At 42.8% G+C, this 21,728-nt stretch overlaps 2 protein-coding genes across 3 annotated transcripts in view; both read left to right on the top strand.

Moving 5' to 3' along the window:
• Nucleotides 1-2,333, top strand: part of LOC120048543 (potassium-transporting ATPase alpha chain 1) — a 30,483-nt gene extending 28,150 nt beyond the window's left edge. The window contains exons 21-26 of one of the 2 annotated variants that reach the window (XM_038994610.1): nt 19-164; nt 722-855; nt 1,049-1,150; nt 1,258-1,349; nt 1,504-1,580; nt 1,794-2,333. In XM_038994610.1, the coding sequence (XP_038850538.1) occupies nt 19-164; nt 722-855; nt 1,049-1,150; nt 1,258-1,349; nt 1,504-1,532 (503 nt within the window). In that variant the 3' untranslated portion in view covers nt 1,533-1,580; nt 1,794-2,333. Of the gene's footprint in view, nt 1-18; nt 165-721; nt 856-1,048; nt 1,151-1,257; nt 1,350-1,503 lie in introns of both variants that reach the window. The other variant, XM_038994609.1, reaches the window with a different exon arrangement.
• Nucleotides 2,334-3,849: 1,516 nt separating this feature from the next.
• gapdhs (glyceraldehyde-3-phosphate dehydrogenase, spermatogenic) lies at nt 3,850-21,335 on the top strand. The gene is made up of 11 exons (XM_038994611.1): nt 3,850-3,944; nt 16,474-16,533; nt 17,919-18,015; nt 18,236-18,342; nt 19,081-19,171; nt 19,413-19,531; nt 19,671-19,752; nt 19,913-20,064; nt 20,317-20,479; nt 20,679-20,776; nt 20,915-21,335. Exons 2-11 carry the CDS (start codon nt 16,505-16,507, stop codon nt 20,982-20,984), a joined length of 1,008 nt encoding a protein of 335 aa, XP_038850539.1. The 5' UTR covers nt 3,850-3,944; nt 16,474-16,504; the 3' UTR covers nt 20,985-21,335.
• The last annotated feature ends 393 nt before the right edge of the window (nt 21,336-21,728 follow it).

Raw genomic sequence — 21,728 nt, 5'->3', positions numbered from 1 at the left:
CCCTATCCCCTTCTCCAGGAGCAATCCAGTCTTTCGCTGGCTTCACAGACTACTTTACAGCGATGGCCCAGGAGGGCTGGTATCCCCTGCTGTGTGTGGGGCTCAGGTCCCACTGGGAGGACGTCCATCTGCAGGACCTGCAGGACAGCTATGGCCAGGAGTGGGTGAGTGTGTGTGGCTTACTGTAGGATAGATATGGCCAGGAGTGGCTGAGTGTGTGGGGCTTACTGTAGGATAGATATGGCCAGGAGTGGGAGAGTGTGTGTTGCTTACTGTAGGATAGATATGGCCAGGAATGGCTGAGTGTGTGTGGCTTACTGTATGACAGACATGGCCAGGAGTAGGTGAGTGTGTGTGGCTTACTGTAGGATAGATATGATCAGGAGTGGTTGAGTGTGTGTGGCTTACTGTAGGATAGATATGGCCAGGAGTGGGAGAGTGTGTGTTGCTTACTGTAGGATAGATATGGCCAGGAATGGCTGAGTGTGTGTGGCTTACTGTATGACAGACATGGCCAGGAGTAGGTGAGTGTGTGTGGCTTACTGTAGGATAGATATGATCAGGAGTGGTTGAGTGTGTGTGGCTTACTGTAGGATAAGCGTGTGTGTGTGTGTGTCTTGTGGCCAGGAATGGACAAGTGCATGTGGCTTTACAGTGCCCTCACTTACCTGTAACTCCTGGAAATGCCTGTTGAAAATCTCCTGTCTTCTCTGTTCTGCAGACATACGCCCAGCGTCTGTATCAGCAGTACACCTGCTACACTGTCTTCTTCATCAGTATTGAGATCTGCCAGATTGCTGATGTGTTGATCAGGAAAACCCGCCGTCTGTCCATCTTCCAGCAGGGCTTCTTTAGGTCAGTGGATGTTAACTGCATGGAACAAATGTCTCTTACTCCCTACATACAATCATATACTCTATGAAATGTATTGTTTATGAAAGGATGGTGGCAGAGAAGGCTTCCAACAAAATAACTTGGGAAGTATCAATCTTGATGGGACTAATAAAACATTGTTTGACCATCCTCCATGTTTTCCCTTTGTGTGCAGGAACAAGGTGCTGGTGAGTGCCATCGTCTTCCAGCTGTTGCTGGGTAACCTGCTGTGCTACTGCCCAGGGATGCCCAACATTTTCAACTTCATGCCCATTAGGTACTGTTACACTCTGCTTGACTTGAATGGTTGTCGATTCATCTTCTCTGTCATTGTTTTGATGGATTTCATGTTGGTTTGTTCATGCGTGTAACTCCCCCTTACAGGGGCCAATGGTGGTTTGTTCCAATCCCGTACGGAATTCTAATCTTTGTCTATGACGAGATCAGGAAGCTGGGGGTCAGAAGACATCCAGGAAGTAAGTAGCCTTTCTTGCCTCTGTCTTGTCCATCCATTCATCCTCCATGCATCTATCCATCCATTCACCCACCCATCCATCCATCTATTTATCATCCATCCATTCCTTGCAGTAGTCAGCCCTAATTCAGATTATTTCCATTCCACTATCACAGGTTGGTGGGACCAGGAGCTGTATTATTGAGAGAAGAGGGCATATATCTAGACCAGAGACATAGGTATAAAGATGCAGGTTAGCATTTTCCGTCATGAATCTTGTTCTGGAGGTAGCTCTGCTCTGCAGTGGTCACAAGCTGGCACAGCCACAAAATCATAAAATCTGATTTTAATTCTAACCCTAACCTTAACCACACTAGCAAATGGCTAACCCTAAACTTAAATTAAGACCGAAAAACAAATGTTTGTTTTCATGAATTTTCACAATATACCCAATTTGACTTTGCAGCTGGCCTAAGAGGACATTTCTCAGTTCTGCCTCTAGGACAAGACTCATGCCAATAAACGTCAACCTGCTATACAGAGAAGTCTGGCTAGCAAACTGTCGTACATCTTGGTCCTAAACATTCCAATACAATACAATACAATTTAAATATCAAACAAGGTTTGCCAAACTCTGTACAAGTATAGCTCTGAATATCCTAAACCATTTCTGATACGGAACCAAATCTTATACATTGAAACAATAACCATTAATTATTTTGTGATATGTTTGTAAAGACACACCTCCATGTTCTAATACAAAAAAATAGAATGCTTGATGTGAGTTTGTCATATCAATTATCATTTGGAATCATTTCCTTTTGTAAATGTAGTATGTGGATGTCTGTGGGTGATTGCCTTTTGTTTCTGAATTCCATTGCCTTTTTATGTATAACATCACACATATTTGCCATCAAGGGTTCTTTCTTGGTGATAATGTTGGAGGTACAGTAGCCTATATGCATTATATTTATGTATTTGTATGAATAAAGTGTGTCAAATATAATGTATTGTATGTCTTCATATTCTAGAGAGATACCTGAAATGTTTCACCACCATTATAACTTAAATTCAAATGAATGAATCCCTTTTATTAAAAGCCAGAGACACTTAGGGGTTTGTACATTGTGTAGCTCAGTCTACCTCTGGTTGATCCAATCTTATCCTGTCCTACATCTGTCCACATAGCATCAGACCGTCTGCTTGGCTGTGGGTAGCTGAGCTGGACTGCCATTGGCTGAGCTGGGTTGTGGGTAGGCTACTCACCTGGATGACTTTACAGAATTCACTTCCTGACTCTCTTGATGGTGCTGCTCTCCTTAGGGGAAAGATATTGCTGAAAGAAAAGGAGGATCTGAGGGATATGAAGTCATTGATGTACTTCTTTTGGATCATTTCAACGCACTACCACACGATGGCGCCATTGAGAAAAGTGGTCTACAATGTGTTCATGGTTTGACATAATGACTGTATGGTTTGACAGCTAATTGGCTTCACATATTATTATTCCTATACATTTAGATATTTTTACGCAACTCACCATATGCGATGTAACATTTAATATACACCCTGTTGTAGTCGACTTCAAAACTCAACGTTTAGGTAGCATACCACCATAGCGGTTAAGAGCTTTGGGCCAGTAACCAAAACGTCAAAGGTTCGAATTCCCAAGCCGGCAAGGTGGGCAAATCTGCCGTTCTGCTCTTGAGCAAGGCAGTTAACACCCAACAATATCTGTTCCCCGAGCGCCGATGACGTGAATGACGATTAAGGCAGAACTCACGCCTCTCTGATTCAGAGGGGTTGGGTTTAATGCGGAAGATACATTTCAGTTGAATGCATTCAGTTAACTGACTAGGAATCCCCTTTCCATAAAATAATTGTATCTTTTAAATGTTTTTCCTCAGAGATATTATTTTACACTCAGAAATTAGATTAGTGAAATACGTTATTACATTGCGATCGTGTGTAACTACAATCGATGGATGATGATTCACCACAATGTGGTCTCACACGGTTTTCATCCATTCCACAAAGCACGCACCATATCTCACGTAGCCCAGCAGCCGGATGCTCTGCAGAACACTTGCACAGATAGTCACGTGCTGCAGCATGTGGAATTTTAGAGCGGTACTCTCAGATTTTTCCATCAAATTATGCAAATTAACGACTTTGTCATTAATGATCCGTTAGTATGGTTATGGTTCAGTGTGTGAAAATAATATAAAATACTAATTTCGACTAATTTCGATTCCAGGCTGTATCACAACCGGCCGTGATTGGGAGTCCCATAGGGCAGTTGGCCCACAGTTGGCCCAGCGTCGTCCGCGTTTGTCCGGTGTAGGCCGTCATTGTTAATAAGACTTTGTTCTTAACTGACTTGCCTAGTTAAATTAAATATGAATTTAAAATATCAGTTTGCACCATCCTCCCGTACCGCCCATAATTTGGCAACCTCCCCCAGTTCTCTGGTTTCCATAGCAGCCGTGACCCAGCAGAAGATCAGGTGACGTCATGTTTCTAGGGCAATTAGACCAATACACGTGTCACGTGTCTGCTATAAATTTGGAAGGCTGTTCTCTTTGCCTGCACAGTCACTGCAGCATCTCCTCTCAAGGTATGTGTGATCGACAAAAGGATTTATTATACAACAATCATTGTAAAACTTATTGCTTAATATGTGGCTTTTTAATATTTTGAATACGGTTGTAATAGTGTAGCAGTAGCTACTTCTGAGCCTCTCCTTTCGCTTTAACATTACAAAGCCAGGAAATGATGGAGGCGGGGAAAAGGATGCGCCCATGGCCTTGTGTAATAATTCACGTTTCTTTTCAACTTAATTTCTGAAAATATGACGTGTAGTTTGCTAATTAATGCAAAGCACATAATAATCTTATTTATTAAGACACCAGTTGAGCGTTTATTGAGACCAACAAGATAATGCATTATTCATTCATTAGAAGGCAAAATGTGCAGAGGTTACGTGACACTGTAGCTCGAACGATGTTGCGTTTTTCGGAAGACTGTTGAGAACGAATATTGTGGATTCATACAACATTTAGATTGTCTTCAATAAATAACCAGTTAATCTGTTTCCCCACATCTGAACCTAAATAGTTGTATCAAATGGTCGGTGTAGATGACTGTACAGGAAGTCCCAGAAATGTTACTCTGGCGAACTGGCTACGTGCCTCACCACATACTCATGATTTCTTTTGATTGCGTCATAGCATTATAGAACGTTACGGTCGCAATGATGAAAAATCTAAACCAAAAAATGTAGCCGAATTAAGCCGAGCCCACTTTTTTTTATGAAGTGGATGTTGAATTGTAATTGATACATTCACGTTGACAGTTTTAATTTTGGGTATGAGATTAATAATGATTGAAGATGAATTGCATGATTCCAATGATGCTCTCTGAAGGGGGAAGCCATGGTGTGCGGTGTCGCATCAATGTGCCTACCGATTAGGTTACTTTGTCGGAATTGTAGCAAATTGTATTCGTTGCTAAAATATACATGTTTTTAAACTTTAATCAAGATGTCAACCGTTTGCAAAGACAGGAACAACTCCAGACGATGGGCCTTTTTCATCACTGCGATGGTGAAGGTCGTATCATACTGTAAGGTCATTTTACAGACCCGGCCTATTTTCCAAGCGATTCCATAAAGAATAAAGTGACTGATTCCCTGCTGAATTAATTGCGTCCTGCATAAACCACTTATTATATTCTGGATATAAAATGATTCCTCATTAAAAATAACAGAAAATGGCTTGTTGAAATAATTATATATTTCAAAATGTATTCAATGACCAATATGTAATGCATATCATCATCCTCATTAGAAAACTGCTCAATTTATCTAGTTTGGCCTGCTTATATGCATGTGCACTGTGTCAAGTATCCTTCTGGAAGACTGCTCAGGGCATTGATTGCACATGCAAAGGCCTAATGTAAACAAGATGTACTGTTTTGGTCGTGATTATAGATAGGGCCTAGTCCTATTTTCCTGTTTTAGGCCTGAACATGCCTGCAGCTGAGACTCTGACTCAAAGGCCGTGTTCGAGATCATCGAAACCGTGATGTATCCTGGGAAAATTGAGACTGACTGATCTACAAATAAAATGGAATAGTTATTTATGGTGCAAGTTAATCAGCCAGTCTCGACTTTCTTTTGAAGTCGTCTGCAATGTCGAACGCGACCAGTGTCTTCCTGTGTAAAAGAGGTGGTTCCCTCAACTCTACTCCCTCTCTGACCTGCTCAATGCACCTTCCTTTTTTTGGTATGCACTTAAAATCACCTTGAGGTTACCAAGGAGATATTTCCCCCACCATTATTTACAGTACATGTGTGAAGAATCCTATCCGTGTGTTCTTTATACCTGTATTGTTAGTGTATGGCTGTTGAATCAGTTTTCTGTGAAAGGGAACACATTGTTCTTTACCTGCCTTATGTAGGCCTATTTCTGTGCAGTTCCGGCTTGTATAGTGGTGAGAACTTGATAAGCACTGCTGATGCAACATGCAGCCCATCACTAGCTGTATAACTGCCTGGGTTGATAGTTAACCACACCTCCTGGCTTGACTTTTGGATTTGATTCGTGCTGACTGAGTCCTCTTGATGCTGTGGTTAGAGATAGCTATCACTTCCCCAAAGATGACATTAGTAAATTATCACATGGATATCGTCTCCCAATCCACCCCTGACTCAGCTGCACATTTCAGGCAGTCAGGGAGGTCACATGCTGGCAGGAGGTAACCCATCCTTAATCGATCCACTGCAGTTTGCTACAACAGTTCATTTATTCATGGCTGTCCTGTTCTGCAGCGGCCACCGTCATGCCTTTCCCATCTCTGTGTGCCTTCCTGTTGTGTTCTGGTTGGTCGGCATCTCCTGCTGACCTATTAGGTTTCACAGCTCTAACTGAAAACAAATGGACTTCAACATATTGCCACCTTGAAGATTTAGTCTGACATGGCACAACAGGGTTACAACTTGATGTTCTTTTATCACCACAGGACAGGGGACTGGCTTATTATGCATTTAGCCAGTGTCTGGTTTTGTCCAGACAAAGCTGACTACATTAGTCTATTACTAGGCCTTGATGGTGTGATATTTAGTTGCATGAGTTGACTGGCTGTCTGCAGTGAGCGCAGTCATGTGACAGTCAATAGGCAAGGTGCTGAGGCTGGCTGGTCCTGAGGCTTGTAGAGGAGGACTGGACAGCATGCCGCTCTCTGACAGCTGCCCAACCATATTAGACTGATAACATTCTCAGACTGAGAACCAGTAGGCTATACAGAGGTTCATTTGATGTATATGAGATTAGCCCACATACAATAGTTTAGCTGCAGACTATTGAATCAGAATGATCTTGAAAACATGCTTTTGAACAAGTGTTTTTTTATATTTATTATGTAATCACGTTTGTTTCATAAATACAGAATATGTTTGATATATTGATTTACTGAAAATAATATTCTAGATGTAGGGCTGCGTGAGTTTAATGCAGTTTATTTTCCAAAGACGCGTGGCAGTCAGTGAGCAGGTTGAATGGTGAGTACTGAGCTGAGTCTCCAGTATCAGGGCCTGCCCCCTCATGGCTCAGGTCTCAACAGTGGAAAACTACTGAGCTAAAATCAATACAAGACATGCCTGGGAATGTAGAAAATGCCAGTGAGGGTGGGTGTGAGGCAGCACATTTTCATTCTCTCTCTCTGCTGAGGTTAAGACAGATTGGAGAGGTTAATGTGTGTACTCTCTATGCAAATGACACCGCTGGTCATGGAAATTATAGTATATTTATTGTTGTTAAATTGTAAATATCTATATTACCTACAATTACTCAGCCAACCTCTTGCATCATATTTGCCTGGCTGTGTCATTCTTCCTGTGTGCAGCACAGTAAATGGACGTGGTGGTATGACACCGCACTTCCTCAAAATGGCTCCCAGGCTCACCTCTGCTAACAGGAATGGTTTCCATCTGCCTCATCCCTCAACAGCCACACGCTGGTTTTTGCTTTGTTTCTTGATTGTCAGCATTTTAATGAATATCGTAGTAAAAGCCCAACTCGTTCATAAACGCTTCCATATTGAGACTCACCCACTTTATTTTTGTGCCATTGTCTGGGACATTTTCTGCCTAAGTGGGTATCTGTATGCCCCTGGGGTGAATGACCCACTTACTGCAGGCACCCTGTTTCTCCCCAGTAATGGGTTGGTGCTGTGGACCAGTGCCTGTCTGGGTGAGTGGAGGGGTGGACGGCTGCACCCCAACAGAGCAGTAGCCCCATAGCACTTGACTGATTGTTCCAAGTCTGTCTAGCCAGACAACTACCATGGTGGATGTTTAAAACAAAGTACTCATTATTGAGCTTTATTGCCCCAGGCATTTTTAATACCTTGCTATGAAATATTATCGGTATGATGGTCAATATACCTAGGGATGTGACGGTCAGGTCATGGAATTTTGGATGGAGGTTATTGGTCAGCCAAATGACCACTGTCACCGGAATAGATGTAAGACACACATTTTCTCCTCCACTCCTGACTGGTATGTTCTGCTGATGGGAGGGGGAATCACCTAGACAACCAAATATTAGTTTGCTACAGCATCTTGCTTGTTTCAGAAAGGAGCAACTAAGTTAATCAGGTTGTAGAGTCTTACAGCAGAAACGGCGTCAACCGCATGAGTGCCCGGCTCTCCTGTTTTCAGTCAGCTGTTCTTTCCACACACCAGATAATGTAAATATATATACAGTACCAGTAGGGTTGCACAATTTGGGAAATATTCAGAGGTGGGAATATGTGGGAATTAATGGAAATATATGCATATTAATACCATTTAAATGTAGGTTTTTTTTTTTGCATTGGATATATTTATCATATGGAGACAAACCTTTTACCTTATCATAAATAGACATAATTGCAAATGATTAAATCCTCCCAATAAAAATGTTACGAATTGAACTTTAAAAGAGTTGACTCTTCACGTGGGATGATTTCACTGTACAACAGAATACCGAATGATCCCCAAAGATCCATCGCATCTCCCAAAAATGTTTTCAACATCTGTAAAATGACAGTCTAAACTTAACGCTTTGGTTGTCTTCCCCTCAGTCTTCTACCTGGACCTCAATGTCCACCTCTTGAACATCAGACTCTGAGACATCATCTTCGGTCACTTTCCAACCTTGTTGAGGATGGCTCGTTGTCAGGCTCTAAAAGCCTAAAATCTGCCTGGATGGCCACCAATTTGTCAACCCTTGTATTGGTCTCCCTGTTGCGTGCTTTGATGCCTGCATTCCCAAACAAGGACCAGTTGTGCTCTGAGGCTGCTGTTGGTGGGATTTGGAGGATGATTGTGGATCTGAGGCTCGTTCCCCTGTTACCAAAGTCCCTTCCACCAGGTGGCTGATGAGATGTTGGCACGACTGCCGTATTGGATCTCCATCCCAAAGCCCTTGCTTGGAAGTGTACTTCGCCAGACTGCCAAGAACCTTGCCCTCATCCAGGCCAAGGTGGCGAGACACGGTAGTGATGACACCATAGGCCTTGTTGATCTTTGCACCAGACTGCATCCTTGGGGTCCAACATGTACGCTGCGGCGTGTATGGGCTTCAGGCAGAAGTCTTCACGCTTTTTGATGTATTTCAAAACGGCAGTTTCTGCTGCTTGGCGCAACAGTGAAGTGGGCAGGGCAGTACAGATTTCTTCTCTTACATATGCAAGCAGAGTCTGAACATCAGACAGGATGGCATTTTCTCCCTCAATCTGTGCAATGGCTGCTGCTATTGGTTTCAGGAGATTCAGGCTGCTTACCACTCTCTCCAAAAATACATAATCCAGGAGGATCCTCTTGATGGGGCTGTCCATATCGGCAGACTGTGATATGGCCATTTATATGAGAGACTCCTTCCCCTCCAGGAGACTTTCAAACATGATTACAACACCATCCCAATGGGTGTTGCTGGGCAGCTTCAATGTGGTGCTCTTATTCTTCTCACTCTGCTTGGTGAGGTAGATTGCTGCTATAACTTGATGACCCTTCACATGCCTAACCATTTCCTTGGCTCTTTTGAAGAGTGTATCCATTGTTTTCAGTGCCATGATGTCCTTGAGGAGCAGATTCAATGCATGAGCAGCACAGCCAATGGGTGTGATGTGAGGTTAGGACTCCTCCACTTTAGACCAAGCAGCCTTTATTTTTGCAGCATCTTCTGTCACCAGTGCAAATACCTTCTTTGGTTCAAGGTTCTTAACTGCCTTCAGCTCATCTGCAATGGAGACTGTGTCTGTCCCTTGTGCCTGTGCTCTTGTAGAATACTGGTTGAGGGGTGGAGATTATGTAGTTAATTATTCCTTGCCCACAAACATTCGACCACCCATCAGAGATGATTGCAATACAGTCTGCTTTCTCTATAATTTCCTTGACCTTCACTTGAAATCTGCATCCAGCAAATGAGTAGATAAAACATGTCTGGTTGGAGGGGTGTATGCTCTGCGACAAATTCAGAATTCTCCTCCAATACACATGGCCTGTGAGCATCAGAAGTGAACCAGTTGCATACATAGCTCAAGCAAGACCTTCAACAGCATTTCTCTGACAACGTTCCTCCATTGAGTCAAAAACTTCTGATTCCAGGAGGACCATAAGCTGTTGCTATCGATAAGGTGTCTGATTACTTCTATTTGAGGTGAAAATTTTGGGACTTTTGTCAGAGGTTGCTTGTGAGCGCTAAGGGAACTTTATGCACTTGGCCAGATTCTGCATCTTTGTTGTATTCTTCACATATGATTTGGCACAGTATTTTCAAATGTACACAGCTTTTCCTTCAACATTAGTTGCAGTGAAATGTCAGAAAGTGCCCGTGGCATTTTCCTGTAAAGATTAGGGGGAAAAATAGTAAAAAAACATATAATTCCATGTACAGATAAATAGTTAAACTAAACAACTCCTTTGTAAGATAAGTGTTTTAAAATGAAACATGTATGGAAACAGGTGAATTAACACTCCTCAGTTAGCAGGCTCAAGCAAGCTAAAACCCACATGGTAGCAAAAACTAACTAGCAGAAATTGTTAGAAATGATTTAAACACACTGCTGTAAGGCTACTATTTACTAGTTAACAAAAAATCATGTATGTCATATAAAATATATTCACCCCACCCAGTATTGTAATCAAAACTTACCAGAAAATATGTAGTCCTTGGCTGAGACAGTGTGGGCTCAATAGCATCTCATTAGTGTGCAAGATCTTGAGAATCAGCTGTACATGTGATGGAAGAATGCACTGTGCATGCAGAGGGTTGCAATTCCATTGAATTGGGAATAGTTTGACCAAAATATGCCACAAGACCTAGAATTGCCTTGTGTATCCCACAAAGGTTCACTGTTATAAGTTAACTTTTTGGATGATTTTAAGCAAAATTCCTAAGAATAACTTCCCATGAGGAATTCCGGAAATTTGCCGGAAAGTGTTCAACCCTAAGTACCAGTCAAAAGTTTGGACACCTACTCATTCAAGGGTTTTTCTTTATTTTTACTATTTTCTACATTGTAGAATAATGGTGAAGACGCCAACTATGCAGTAAAGCATATGGACTTCATGTAGTAACCAAAAGTGTTAAACAAATCAAAATATATATTTTAGATTCTTCAAAGTAGCCACCCTTTGCCTTGACAGCTTTGCACACTAGAAAATAGTAAAAATAAAGAAACCCTTGTATGAGTAGGTGTCCAGACTTTTGACTGGTACTGTATGTGTGTTATGAAGGTTATTTTATTTTCATGACCGTCTTCATCCATAACCATCTGTTACAACGTTATACAGTAATTGTGCCAGCCCTAAATATACCATGGCTCAGGCTTTTGCTTGAATGACACAATCACAAAAACTACTCTTTTCAGTGTTTGGAACCTGATCATGGGGTGTTGGTATGCAGATATGTGGTTCATTTAAACCTGATGTGTCAGTTTTCCGTAGAACAGGCAGGTAAATGATTGCGGTTGAGTCAGAAGCAGAGGTGGATCCTATAGGCCTGTACAAACAGTGGCTGTTTTTCTGTGCTGGGCTTTAATAAGAGTCACCACCGTGTTGTCAGCAGCCTGCGCCTGTTGAATTCCTCCACATTTCAGCTCTTGAGAGCCATTTGACATCTTGAGGCATCCAGAACACAAGTCCAGTATTGATTGGTCCCCTCGACAAAGGATTCTATTTGTCAGCCCACTTGCGTACTCTTGAGACCAAAAGAGGGGTGGTAGTACTTCAGACAATAATACACACAGACACAATAACAGAACCCACTGACATTTTCTTTTGAAGAGACGGACGTGAGGCTTGTCTACTGTTTTTCTCAAGAAATAACATGAAGGTGATAGAACTAGTGCAGTTGATATGTGGATTGAACCAGACAGCAGCTGAATGGGAGAGCGGGAAGGTGTGAACAGAATATAAAGGAGGGAGGAATGTGAGAACATAACTAACATGGAGCCTTCTGACTGCCTCCCAGCCTGCTTGCCTGTATCACTAATGGTTGGGTCACCTTGTGACGCCTGTGTGGCAAGGAGAATTGAAGATGGCCAGACAGTCTAACATGATGACATCTTTTTAATGCCCTTATCCAAACGTTCAATGTTACTGAATATATCAACATTTCAAGCTCCAGACTAGTACTTTTAATTCCCCACTAATGCAGTGAATGGAGTTGAGGCACAGATGGCATTTGTTTTGTAGTCGGTGTGACTGCGGTAGGTGAGAAGGATTCACTGTGAGCTTGGCCCAGTCGGTTCATTATAGGCCAGTCAATCCAGGCAGCATACGCAGTGCATTCTGGGGCTCTTTAAAAGGACCACTGGCAGGAGGAACAGGCAGATTAGGATAAGCCAGCTGGGTTAGTTGCGGTGGGAGCCACACACAGGAATACAGGCACAGATTATCAAGTTGTCTAACGTTACACCAACCAGCTGCAAGGGCAATCCTGTGTCCTTTCAAAGACGGAGCTAAGTCCTACCTTGCTGCAGTACAGCAGTTTTACATAGACGCCTGCAAGCTGTGGAGAGGGGAGTTGTGAGGACATCTATGATTTATTGCTCATTGGCGGATACTACAGATCCTAAGCACATTCAGTAAGGTACTTGACTCGCCCTTATGATACTAGTCCAATTAAATATGTAGTTTTGCATAGCCCTAACGTTATAGCCTACACCCAGACAGTTTGAACCGGGTGCTAGACATTAGAAAACCAGACAATCCGTTGGAAGAACCTAGGCCTATTTTGAGTTGATTGACCAAAGTGTTGCTTCTCTTGGTCTGAGGTGTTTTAGCCCCAAGGGCTTTGTTCCCACTAGTCTAGCCTAATGCCCAGAGTTCAGTACTAGTTCTGTTCCGTGTATGGATTGTTTCTGTGCACCCATTTCAGTGACCCTCCGCTCAGAGGGGAAAAGCTAATGGAGGATAACGGACTCCCTTCATATAGGGATCCAGCTTTTGTCAAATGAACATCAGATTTGACATTTCGTAGCTGATTAGGATAACCTAATTACCCTAACCTGCTGCCCAAGTTAAGGTTAGGAAAAGGATTAGGGTTGGCTAAAATGTAAAAAAAAAAAAATCTTCTTTTGATGTTAATTTGATAAAAGCTGCATACCTTCTAGCCATGACTCTAATATAGCCTATCTGTCCAGGGTTTCTATATCAGTGTCTGGTTTTGAGGTTATGGTGACCCCTTCACTTGATAAGTTTACAAAGAGACACTCAGGCTTTTTCAAGGTCTCATTTTAGGCGTAACATCCGCTCGTACAGTCAGTTGCTGATGTGTTAATAACCTTAGAATTTCTGCGTTTTAATTAGGTAAGTTTACAACAAGGCTAGGTTATGGCCTAATGATTTATCCTAACTTGAGAAGAAACAAAACACATTTACCTTTCCTTTCAACTGGACATGGTCATGGATTTCTTTTTTTTTATAGACCTAAATGTTATTTTAGTCCTGTTAGCTTGGACCTCCATGTGCAGCCAAAGTCACTATCTGTCATCATGGCAGACTAGGACAAATCAATAGTCTCCTTTGTTGAAAAGGATCTGGGTCTGTCATTTGCTTTATTGGTTTAAATGTCACTTAGTGGCAAGAAAGTATGAACCCTTTGGAATTACCTGGATTTCTGCATAAATTTGTCATTATCTGATCTTCATCTAAATCACTACAATAGACAATGTGCTTAAACTAATAAAATGCGAACAATTATACATTTTCATGTCTTTATTGAACACGTGTAAACATTCACAGTGCAGGTTGGAAAAAGTATGTGAACCCTTGGATTTAATAACTGGTTGACCCTCCGTTGGCCGCAATAACCTCAACGGTCAGGAGGAATTTTGGACCAATCCTCTTTACAAAACTGTTTTAGTTCAGCAATATTTTTGGGATGTCTGGTGTGAACCACTCTCTTGTGGTCGTGCCACAGCATCTCAATTGGGTTGATGTCAGGACTCTGACTGGGCCACTCCAGAAGGCGTATTTACTTCTGAAGCCATTCTGGTGATTTACTTCTGTTTTGGGTTGTCCTGTTGCATCACCCAACTTCTGTCGCGCTTCAATTGGCAGACATTCTCCTGCAAAATGTCTTGAGGAACTTTCGGAATGCATTTTTCTGTTGCTGATACTAAGCTGTCCAGGCCCTGAGGCAGCAAAGCAGACCTGATGCTTCCTACATCATACTTTACAGTTGGGATGGGGTTTTGATGTTGGTTTGCAGTGCCTTTTTTTTTCTCCTCACATAGTGTTGTGTGTTCCTTCTGAACAACTCCACTTTAATTTCATCTGTCCACAGAATATTTTACCAGTAGCACTGTGGAACATCCGGGTGCTCTTTTGTGAACTTCAGACGTGCAGCAATGACTTTTTTTTGGACACCAGTGGCTTCTTCCGTGGTGTCCTCCCATGAACACCATCCTTGTTTTACGTATCATAGACTCAACAGAGATGTTAGGATGTTCCAGAGATTTCTGTAAGTCTTTAGCTGACACTCCAGGATTCTACTTAAGCTCATTGAGCCTTCTGCACTGTGCTCTTGCAGTCATCTTTTCAGGACGGCCACTCCTAGGGAGAGTAGCAACAGTGCTGAACTTTCTCCATATAGACAATTTGTCTTACTGTGGACTGATGAACATCAAGGCTTTTAGAGATACCTTTGTAACCCTTTCCAGCTTTATACAAGTCTACAATTCTTAATCTTAGGTCTTCTGAGATCTCTTTTGTTCGAGGCATGGTTCACATCAGGCAATGCTTCTTGTGAATAGCAAACTCAATTTTTTTTTATTTTTTTTTACAGGGCAGCGCTAACCAACATCTCCAATCTCGTCTCATTGATTGGACTCCAGGTTAGCTGACTCCACTTAGCTTTTGGAGAAGTCATTAGCCTAGGAGTTCACATACTTTTTCCAACCTACACTGAATGTTTAAATTATGTATTCAATATAGACAAATACAAGAATTTGTTATTAGTTTGTCTATTGTTGTGACTTAGATGAAAATCCAACCAATTTTATACAGGTAATTCCAAAGGGTTCACATACTCTTTCTTGCCTCTGTATAGAGCAATACAGATTATGCTAAATGATGCATTGATAGATCGATAGCCCAGCACTAGGACTTGTTTATAACAGCAATGTTTCAACATTGATATAAGAGTTTGCCCACATCAATTTCCAACAAATGTTTCCATCGACGCAAAATGAAGAAGCAGGAATTTCCTGATTGTTGCATCACTTTGTTAGCCAACGGTAGTAACTTAGTTATGCGGTCCATCCTCCAACACGTACCTGACATTGTTATTGGTCAACTGTATTTTGCAAGTATTGCCTCAAATGTGTTCAAACCTCTCCTGACCTCAAATTACCTTCAGCATTGCTAACCAACACTTTTTTTTTTTTTTTTTGCTAGGCTATATAATTTGGTTGAACATTTCTTTGACTTGCTCAAACAGTATGTAAAGACAGAGTTGAACTATAAAGCCTTATTTTTAGTCTCAGCTGTAACTTGCTTTCTAGTTACAGGAAGTGTCGGCAACTAACCCAGCTGGCTTATCCTAATCTTCCTGTTCCTCCAGCCAGTGGTCCTTTTAAAGAGCCCCAGAATGCACTGCGTATGCTGCCTGGATTGACTGGCCTATAATGAACCGACTGGGCCAAGCTCACAGTGAATCCTCACCTACCGCAGTCACACCGACTACAAAACAAATGCCATCTGTGCCTCAACTCCATTCACTGCATCAGTGGGGAATTAAAAGTACTAGTCTGGAGCTTGAAATTTACAGAACAGCCAGCCACTCTGTCAGAAATGCCACACATGCAGCAGCTTGCCCATAAAGTAATGTACCTACCCCAAGGCTCATTTATACGTTTCCATGCAAGTTGAGCTGAGAACAGAAAAGCATGTGTGTCCAATCCTCTGATTATGGAACCATTGGGGAAGTCATAGTAGACAAATAGCCTAGTCTCCTATTAAACCAGAAGGTTAAAGTGGAAGGCTGTGTTTTATCGTTCCTTACACACCGCAGCCTCTGGAAAGTAATGAGACTGGCCTGGCACCAGACCTACAGGCTGGTAATACAGTGAGAGCTAACATTGCAGAGGAGAGCTACTGATTGATATCCCCTGTGGATTCAGAGCGGCTAGAAGGGAGGAGCCCAGAACCCAGTGTTTGTTCTGTACTGGGCTAGTTTCCCCTGGAGTATACAGAAAGGAATTCCTCTGAATAGGAAGTCTGGCCCTGTTGCTTCTGTCTGGCATGTTAAACAGGCCTGGAGACAATGGAGCTTCACATAGCCAAGTTAGGGACACATCTAACCTATACCTCCCATCACTAGGCCACCTAGTCCTGCACTACATAGCAGAACAAGTGTTTGACTTAGCTAACTGCTGCTACGTAACTGGACAAATTAAACTGTGGTACTAATTTCTCTGCTGTTATAGAAAAAAAGATTGATTGTAGATTCTAGGCTCTGAGAATAGACGGCCTGGGAAACTTCAGTGTTAGTTAAGCCTACCCTCTTTGTGAAAGCTGTACATTTGCAAGACTTTGCTGTTTCTACAGGGAGAGATACTTTTGTTGCTATACATTTTCTAATGTCTTGTTTCAGGTTCACCACTACAACCCAATCAACAGCAACTATGTCAGACCTCTGTGTTGGAATCAACGGGTAAGCATTACATTCACCTCTAATACACATTGTTGCATATTTATCAAAAACAGTGTTAAACACTGCCATTAAAAAAAGGGAAATGGCCCATGTGCACCAACAGACATCCAGTCCCAGTTAAGAGTTATGTAATAATAACAGGCTATGAAGCAATATAAATGTGCAATGCAATTGCAAAACACACTGATAACTGAAGGATCTATGGTGTAAATCGCGTTTGGGAGCAGCAAACAGTGAACACTGAACAGACATTGGTCGTCTTCCTATGGGTATCTGTCAGCCCCCACAGAGCCTGTGTTTGTCATCAGGGGCCAGTTGCACCAGTTGTTCTTAAATTTTAGTTAGGGCGTAGCTACGTCCAACTTTGGGATAAGAATTTAGTCGTAGCTAAGTCCAGCGTAAGCAATGGGCGTTCATGAGATTTGATGCTTTATAATGATGGTTGCTAGGCAGCGCCCATTACTAGGCTGTTACCATCCTCGTGACCATTCTGAACTTTGCAAGGCACGTCTCATCACTTTGCAAAGCCCACCACTATGCATGTTTTCTAAACCACATCTGGATGGGTCAATCAATAATTACTGTGGGAATGAATATATTAGAATAAAGTAGGCTCATTGTTACGCTCGCTGTCCTCAAACTTCATGTCATAAATGAACCAAGGTGCAGTGTGGTAGGCGTACATTTTCTTTATTAAATAAATGTTCCACCAAAAAAAAAAACTAAACGAACGTAAAGCTAGGAGTGCAACACAAAATCCCACAACAGAAAGTGGGGAAAAGGGCTGCCTAAGTATGATTCCCAATCAGAGACAACGATAGACAGCTGCCTCTGATTGGGAACCACACTTGGTCAAAAACAAATAAATAGACAACATAGAATGCCCACCCCAAATCACACCTTGACCTAACCAAATAGAGAAATAAAACGTCTCTCTAAGGTCAGGGCGTGACACTAGTTTAAAGTAATAGCCGTGTGGTGTAACAGGTATCATTTTTAGGTCCGGCGTAGAGCACATTTTACGTTGGACATAGAGTTACGACCAACTGGTGCAACCGGCCCCAGAAGGTGTGGTGTTGAGGGGCGTCAGTAGTGTTAGATGGGAAGAGGAGGACAGCACTAAACAGATTTTAAGGATTACACTGTAAACCAGCACACCAATGCACATACAACACAGTCACACGGTTAAGTACACATTTCTTCACTCACCCTTCCACATGATGTGTAAATCCTAACTTAAACATGTTCATTTAGCATCTGGAATTTTACAGCAGTCCCAATAGAGGCCGGACGAGGGAATTTTAGACTGGTTTTTGGGATTTCTACCCTAAAAACAAATGTCACCCTGTGTGTGTACTGAATCCACCCTTTCCCTCGCTGTCTAGATTTGGCCGCATTGGCCGCCTGGTCCTCAGGGCCTGCCTGCAGAAGGGAATCAAAGTCGTTGCCATCAACGATCCCTTCATCGACCTGCAGTACATGGTGAGCTGAGTCCCTTTCAGTCCCTCAACCAACAGCCTTCATATAACATGGCACCCTGCCATATTAATCAGAGGACGCCAGATCAAGCTACCTGTGTGCTTGTGGTAGTATTTATTGTAATAACACACCAATTACCCCATCATGTGTAATGAACTGATAAACTTGATGTTCTCTGACAGTGTCAGTTTTGTTTTTTCTCCAACATTCTCTTTCTCCACAGGTTTACATGTTCAAGTATGACTCCACCCACGGCCGTTACAAGGGTGAGGTGAGCATGGAGGACGGGAAGCTGATTGTGGACGACCACTCCATCTCCGTATTCCAGTGGTGAGTGACGACATCATCACGTGTGCTCGTGCGTGCGGCGTTTCTGTACGTCTAAGTAAAGTTCCATTCTATCGGGCTAGGTTGATTTGGGATTGAGAGTGTGTGTGCCCCTTTCTCCCTGGCTCATAGAGTATTACCTCTGGCCATTATCTCCTCAGTGTTGCTATCGGCCTTTGAGGGCTGGCGCCACCTGTCTGCAAGGCCCAGCTCACAGCGATAACACTGAGGATTAAAGGAAATATTCACCCATTTTGAATGTTAATCCCAAAAGTTCCAAAGGAATAGACATTTAAAATGTCATTATGTCTATATAATATACAGTGTTGTAATGATGTGCAAATGGTTAAAGTAGAAAAGGGAAAATAAATATGGGTTGTATTTACAATGGTGTTTGTTCTTCTGGTTGCCCTTTTCTTGCGGCAACAGGTCACAAATCTTAATGCTGGGATGGCGTACTGTGGTATATCATCCAATAGATATGGGAGTTTATCAAAATTAGCTTTGTTTTCGAGTTCTATGGGTGTCTGTGCAATCTGAGGGAAATATGTGTCTCTATGGTCATACATTTTGCAGGAGGTTAGGAAGTGCAGCTCAGTTTCCACCATTATTTTGTGGGCAGTGTGTACTTTGTCTGTCTTCTCTTGAGATCCAGGTCTGCCTACGGGGGGCCACTCAATAGCAAGGCTATACTCACTGAGTCTGTACATAGTCTTTCCTTACTCTCTCTCTCCCCATTAGTATGAAGCCCCATGAGATCCCATGGGGTAACGCCGGTGCCGACTACGTCGTTGAATCCACCGGAGTCTTCCTCAGCATTGACAAGGCCTCTGTAAGTAGCAGTACCCAGACACAGAAGACACTGACACTCGTGTGTCCCCGTCAAGCACTGATAACTATAGCGCTCACCAAGGCCTTGCGTCAGCCATATAAGTAACCCTAATGTACTTTGCCAAAATAAACCTATGAAACTCTAAAGACTTTATCAACAATTCTCAAGTGTATTAGGACCAGTCAGATCCAGACACAAACATTCAATATGATGCATTAGATGTGCTTTTCTGTTTCCACAGTCCCACATCCAGGGTGGTGCCAAGCGGGTGGTTGTGTCTGCCCCCTCCCCCGACGCCCCCATGTTCGTCATGGGAGTCAACGAGGACAAGTACGACCCCTCCAGCATGACCATCGTCAGGTGAGTCCCTTTATTCCTGACCAATACATGCATGATCAAAGGGCGAACTCTTCACAAGAATAGTCGACCTTTAATAACGCTAGCATAATTGATTCATCTGAATTGGTGCCCTATTGTAATTCTCTCTGGTCATCCACAGCAATGCATCTTGCACCACTAACTGCCTGGCCCCCCTGGCTAAGGTCATCCACGACAACTTCGGCATCGAGGAGGCCCTCATGGTCAGTGTTTTTCTTCCATTAGACTGTCTGTCCATGCATCTTCATGACCAGCATGCAGGGAGCATCTGAATATCATTTGGTCCTATGCTCCATATTGACACATCCGCTGACGCTATGGAACCCATGCTCATCTTTCCCTTTCTCTATCTCCTGTCCTCAGACCACAGTCCACGCCTACACCGCCACCCAAAAGACGGTGGACGGCCCCTCTGCCAAGGCATGGCGCGATGGCCGTGGTGCCCACCAGAACATCATCCCTGCCTCCACCGGAGCTGCCAAGGCTGTGGGCAAGGTCATCCCTGAGCTCAACGGGTCAGTAGATGGAGGGTGTGTGTGTCACAGGAGGCTGGTTGGAATGACATCAAACATGTGGTTGATTCCATTGACTCCATTCCAGCCATTATTATGAGCTGTCCTCCCCTCAGCAGCCTCCTGTGGTGGGTGTGTTTGCATACATTTATGTGATTGTGCCTACTACTTATCAAAGATGCTGAATGCAGATGTTTGCTTGATGGAAAGACTGCTTATTTAAGTGCTGATGTGAGTCTTCTCTCTCTCTGTCAGCAAGCTGACTGGCATGGCCTTCCGTGTGCCCGTGGCTGATGTGTCAGTGGTGGACCTAACCTGCCGCCTGTCCCGGCCCGGCAGCTACGCTGAGATCAAGGCGGCTGTCAAGAAGGCCGCCGAAGGACCCATGAAGGGATACCTGGGATACACTGAGGACTCTGTAAGTTAATTACAAAATATGTATGTCAACATGAAAGATGAGCAGAGGTGTAAATAGAGCTCAGTTTAACTGGCAATTATATGATGTGTTATTAGCAAGTTGTAGTTTAAAAGCAGGGCTCCTAGATTACATAGATCTCTGTATACTGCAGCTGTTCTATTGGTGGGTTTCTCACTGCTTATATTTCCTGTCCCACCAGGTTGTGTCTTCTGACTTCATTGGAGACACCCACTCCTCCATCTTTGATGCTGGCGCCGGCATCTCCCTCAACGACAACTTCGTCAAACTCATTTCCTGGTAAATAACTCCCTTAGAATTAGAGTAAATATTCAATCATTCTTAATTCTTATAGTTCCTCCCCTGCTAACACTGGACCCCTTTTTGGTTATTCTCAGCCCTCAACTAAACTATGACACCATCTGTCTGTTTCCCCAGGTATGACAACGAGTTCGGCTACAGCCACCGCGTCGCTGACCTGTTGCTGTACATGCATTCTAAGGAGTAACTTTCCGGCTCCAGAAAGCTGGAATGGGACCCACCCCCCTTTTACATGCACTCACACCCTCCAGTGTCACACCCTAGCACCCCCAGCCCTCCACCACTCTCTACAAGACAAGTTAGTCTCTTTAGTAGGCTGTGTGTACGAGTATTTGTTTTTTCCTTTATGGAAAAGTCCCACTGAGACGGTTTTGACTTGACAGTATGTGTTTCTGTGTCTTCCCAGAACATTCCTGTAGATGTTTCCATTCTGGCTGTTACCATGTAATATTGGTGTTAAAATAATTCTAGTTTAAGAGTCAAGTGAGAAAGACAAGCTACTGTAACTAAAAAAAGTAATAAATCTGGTAAATCTTTACAAATGTCTCTGTCTTGCCTTGTTCATGTTTCCTGTTTGCCCAGTGTTATAAGAACATGTTTTCACACAATGACATAAGTCATCTGCATTCAGGATAATCAACAGGATGCATTATAAAGTGACAATTGTATGATGATGTGTTTGTTACATTAATGACAGGATTAGACTTTTGTATGCACATTTGCATTATTTGATCAGTTTGGTGAACATTATATTGAAACAAATGTTATTCCCTGAACTACAGTTTTAATAGCTGCTGCTTCAGCCAGGCCAGTTTTAATATTATGCTGGAACAAAAGTCTGCATACCCATGTTGGTACCTAGGACCAGGAGTCAAACATGATTGATATTGAATTTGCCATCTGGTTGTGCATGTTGCACTGGATGACTTCT

This window comes from Salvelinus namaycush, chromosome 5 (assembly GCF_016432855.1).
Source record: "Salvelinus namaycush isolate Seneca chromosome 5, SaNama_1.0, whole genome shotgun sequence".
Classification (NCBI taxonomy): domain Eukaryota; kingdom Metazoa; phylum Chordata; class Actinopteri; order Salmoniformes; family Salmonidae; genus Salvelinus; species Salvelinus namaycush.
This window is presented reverse-complemented; position numbering and strand designations above follow the sequence as displayed.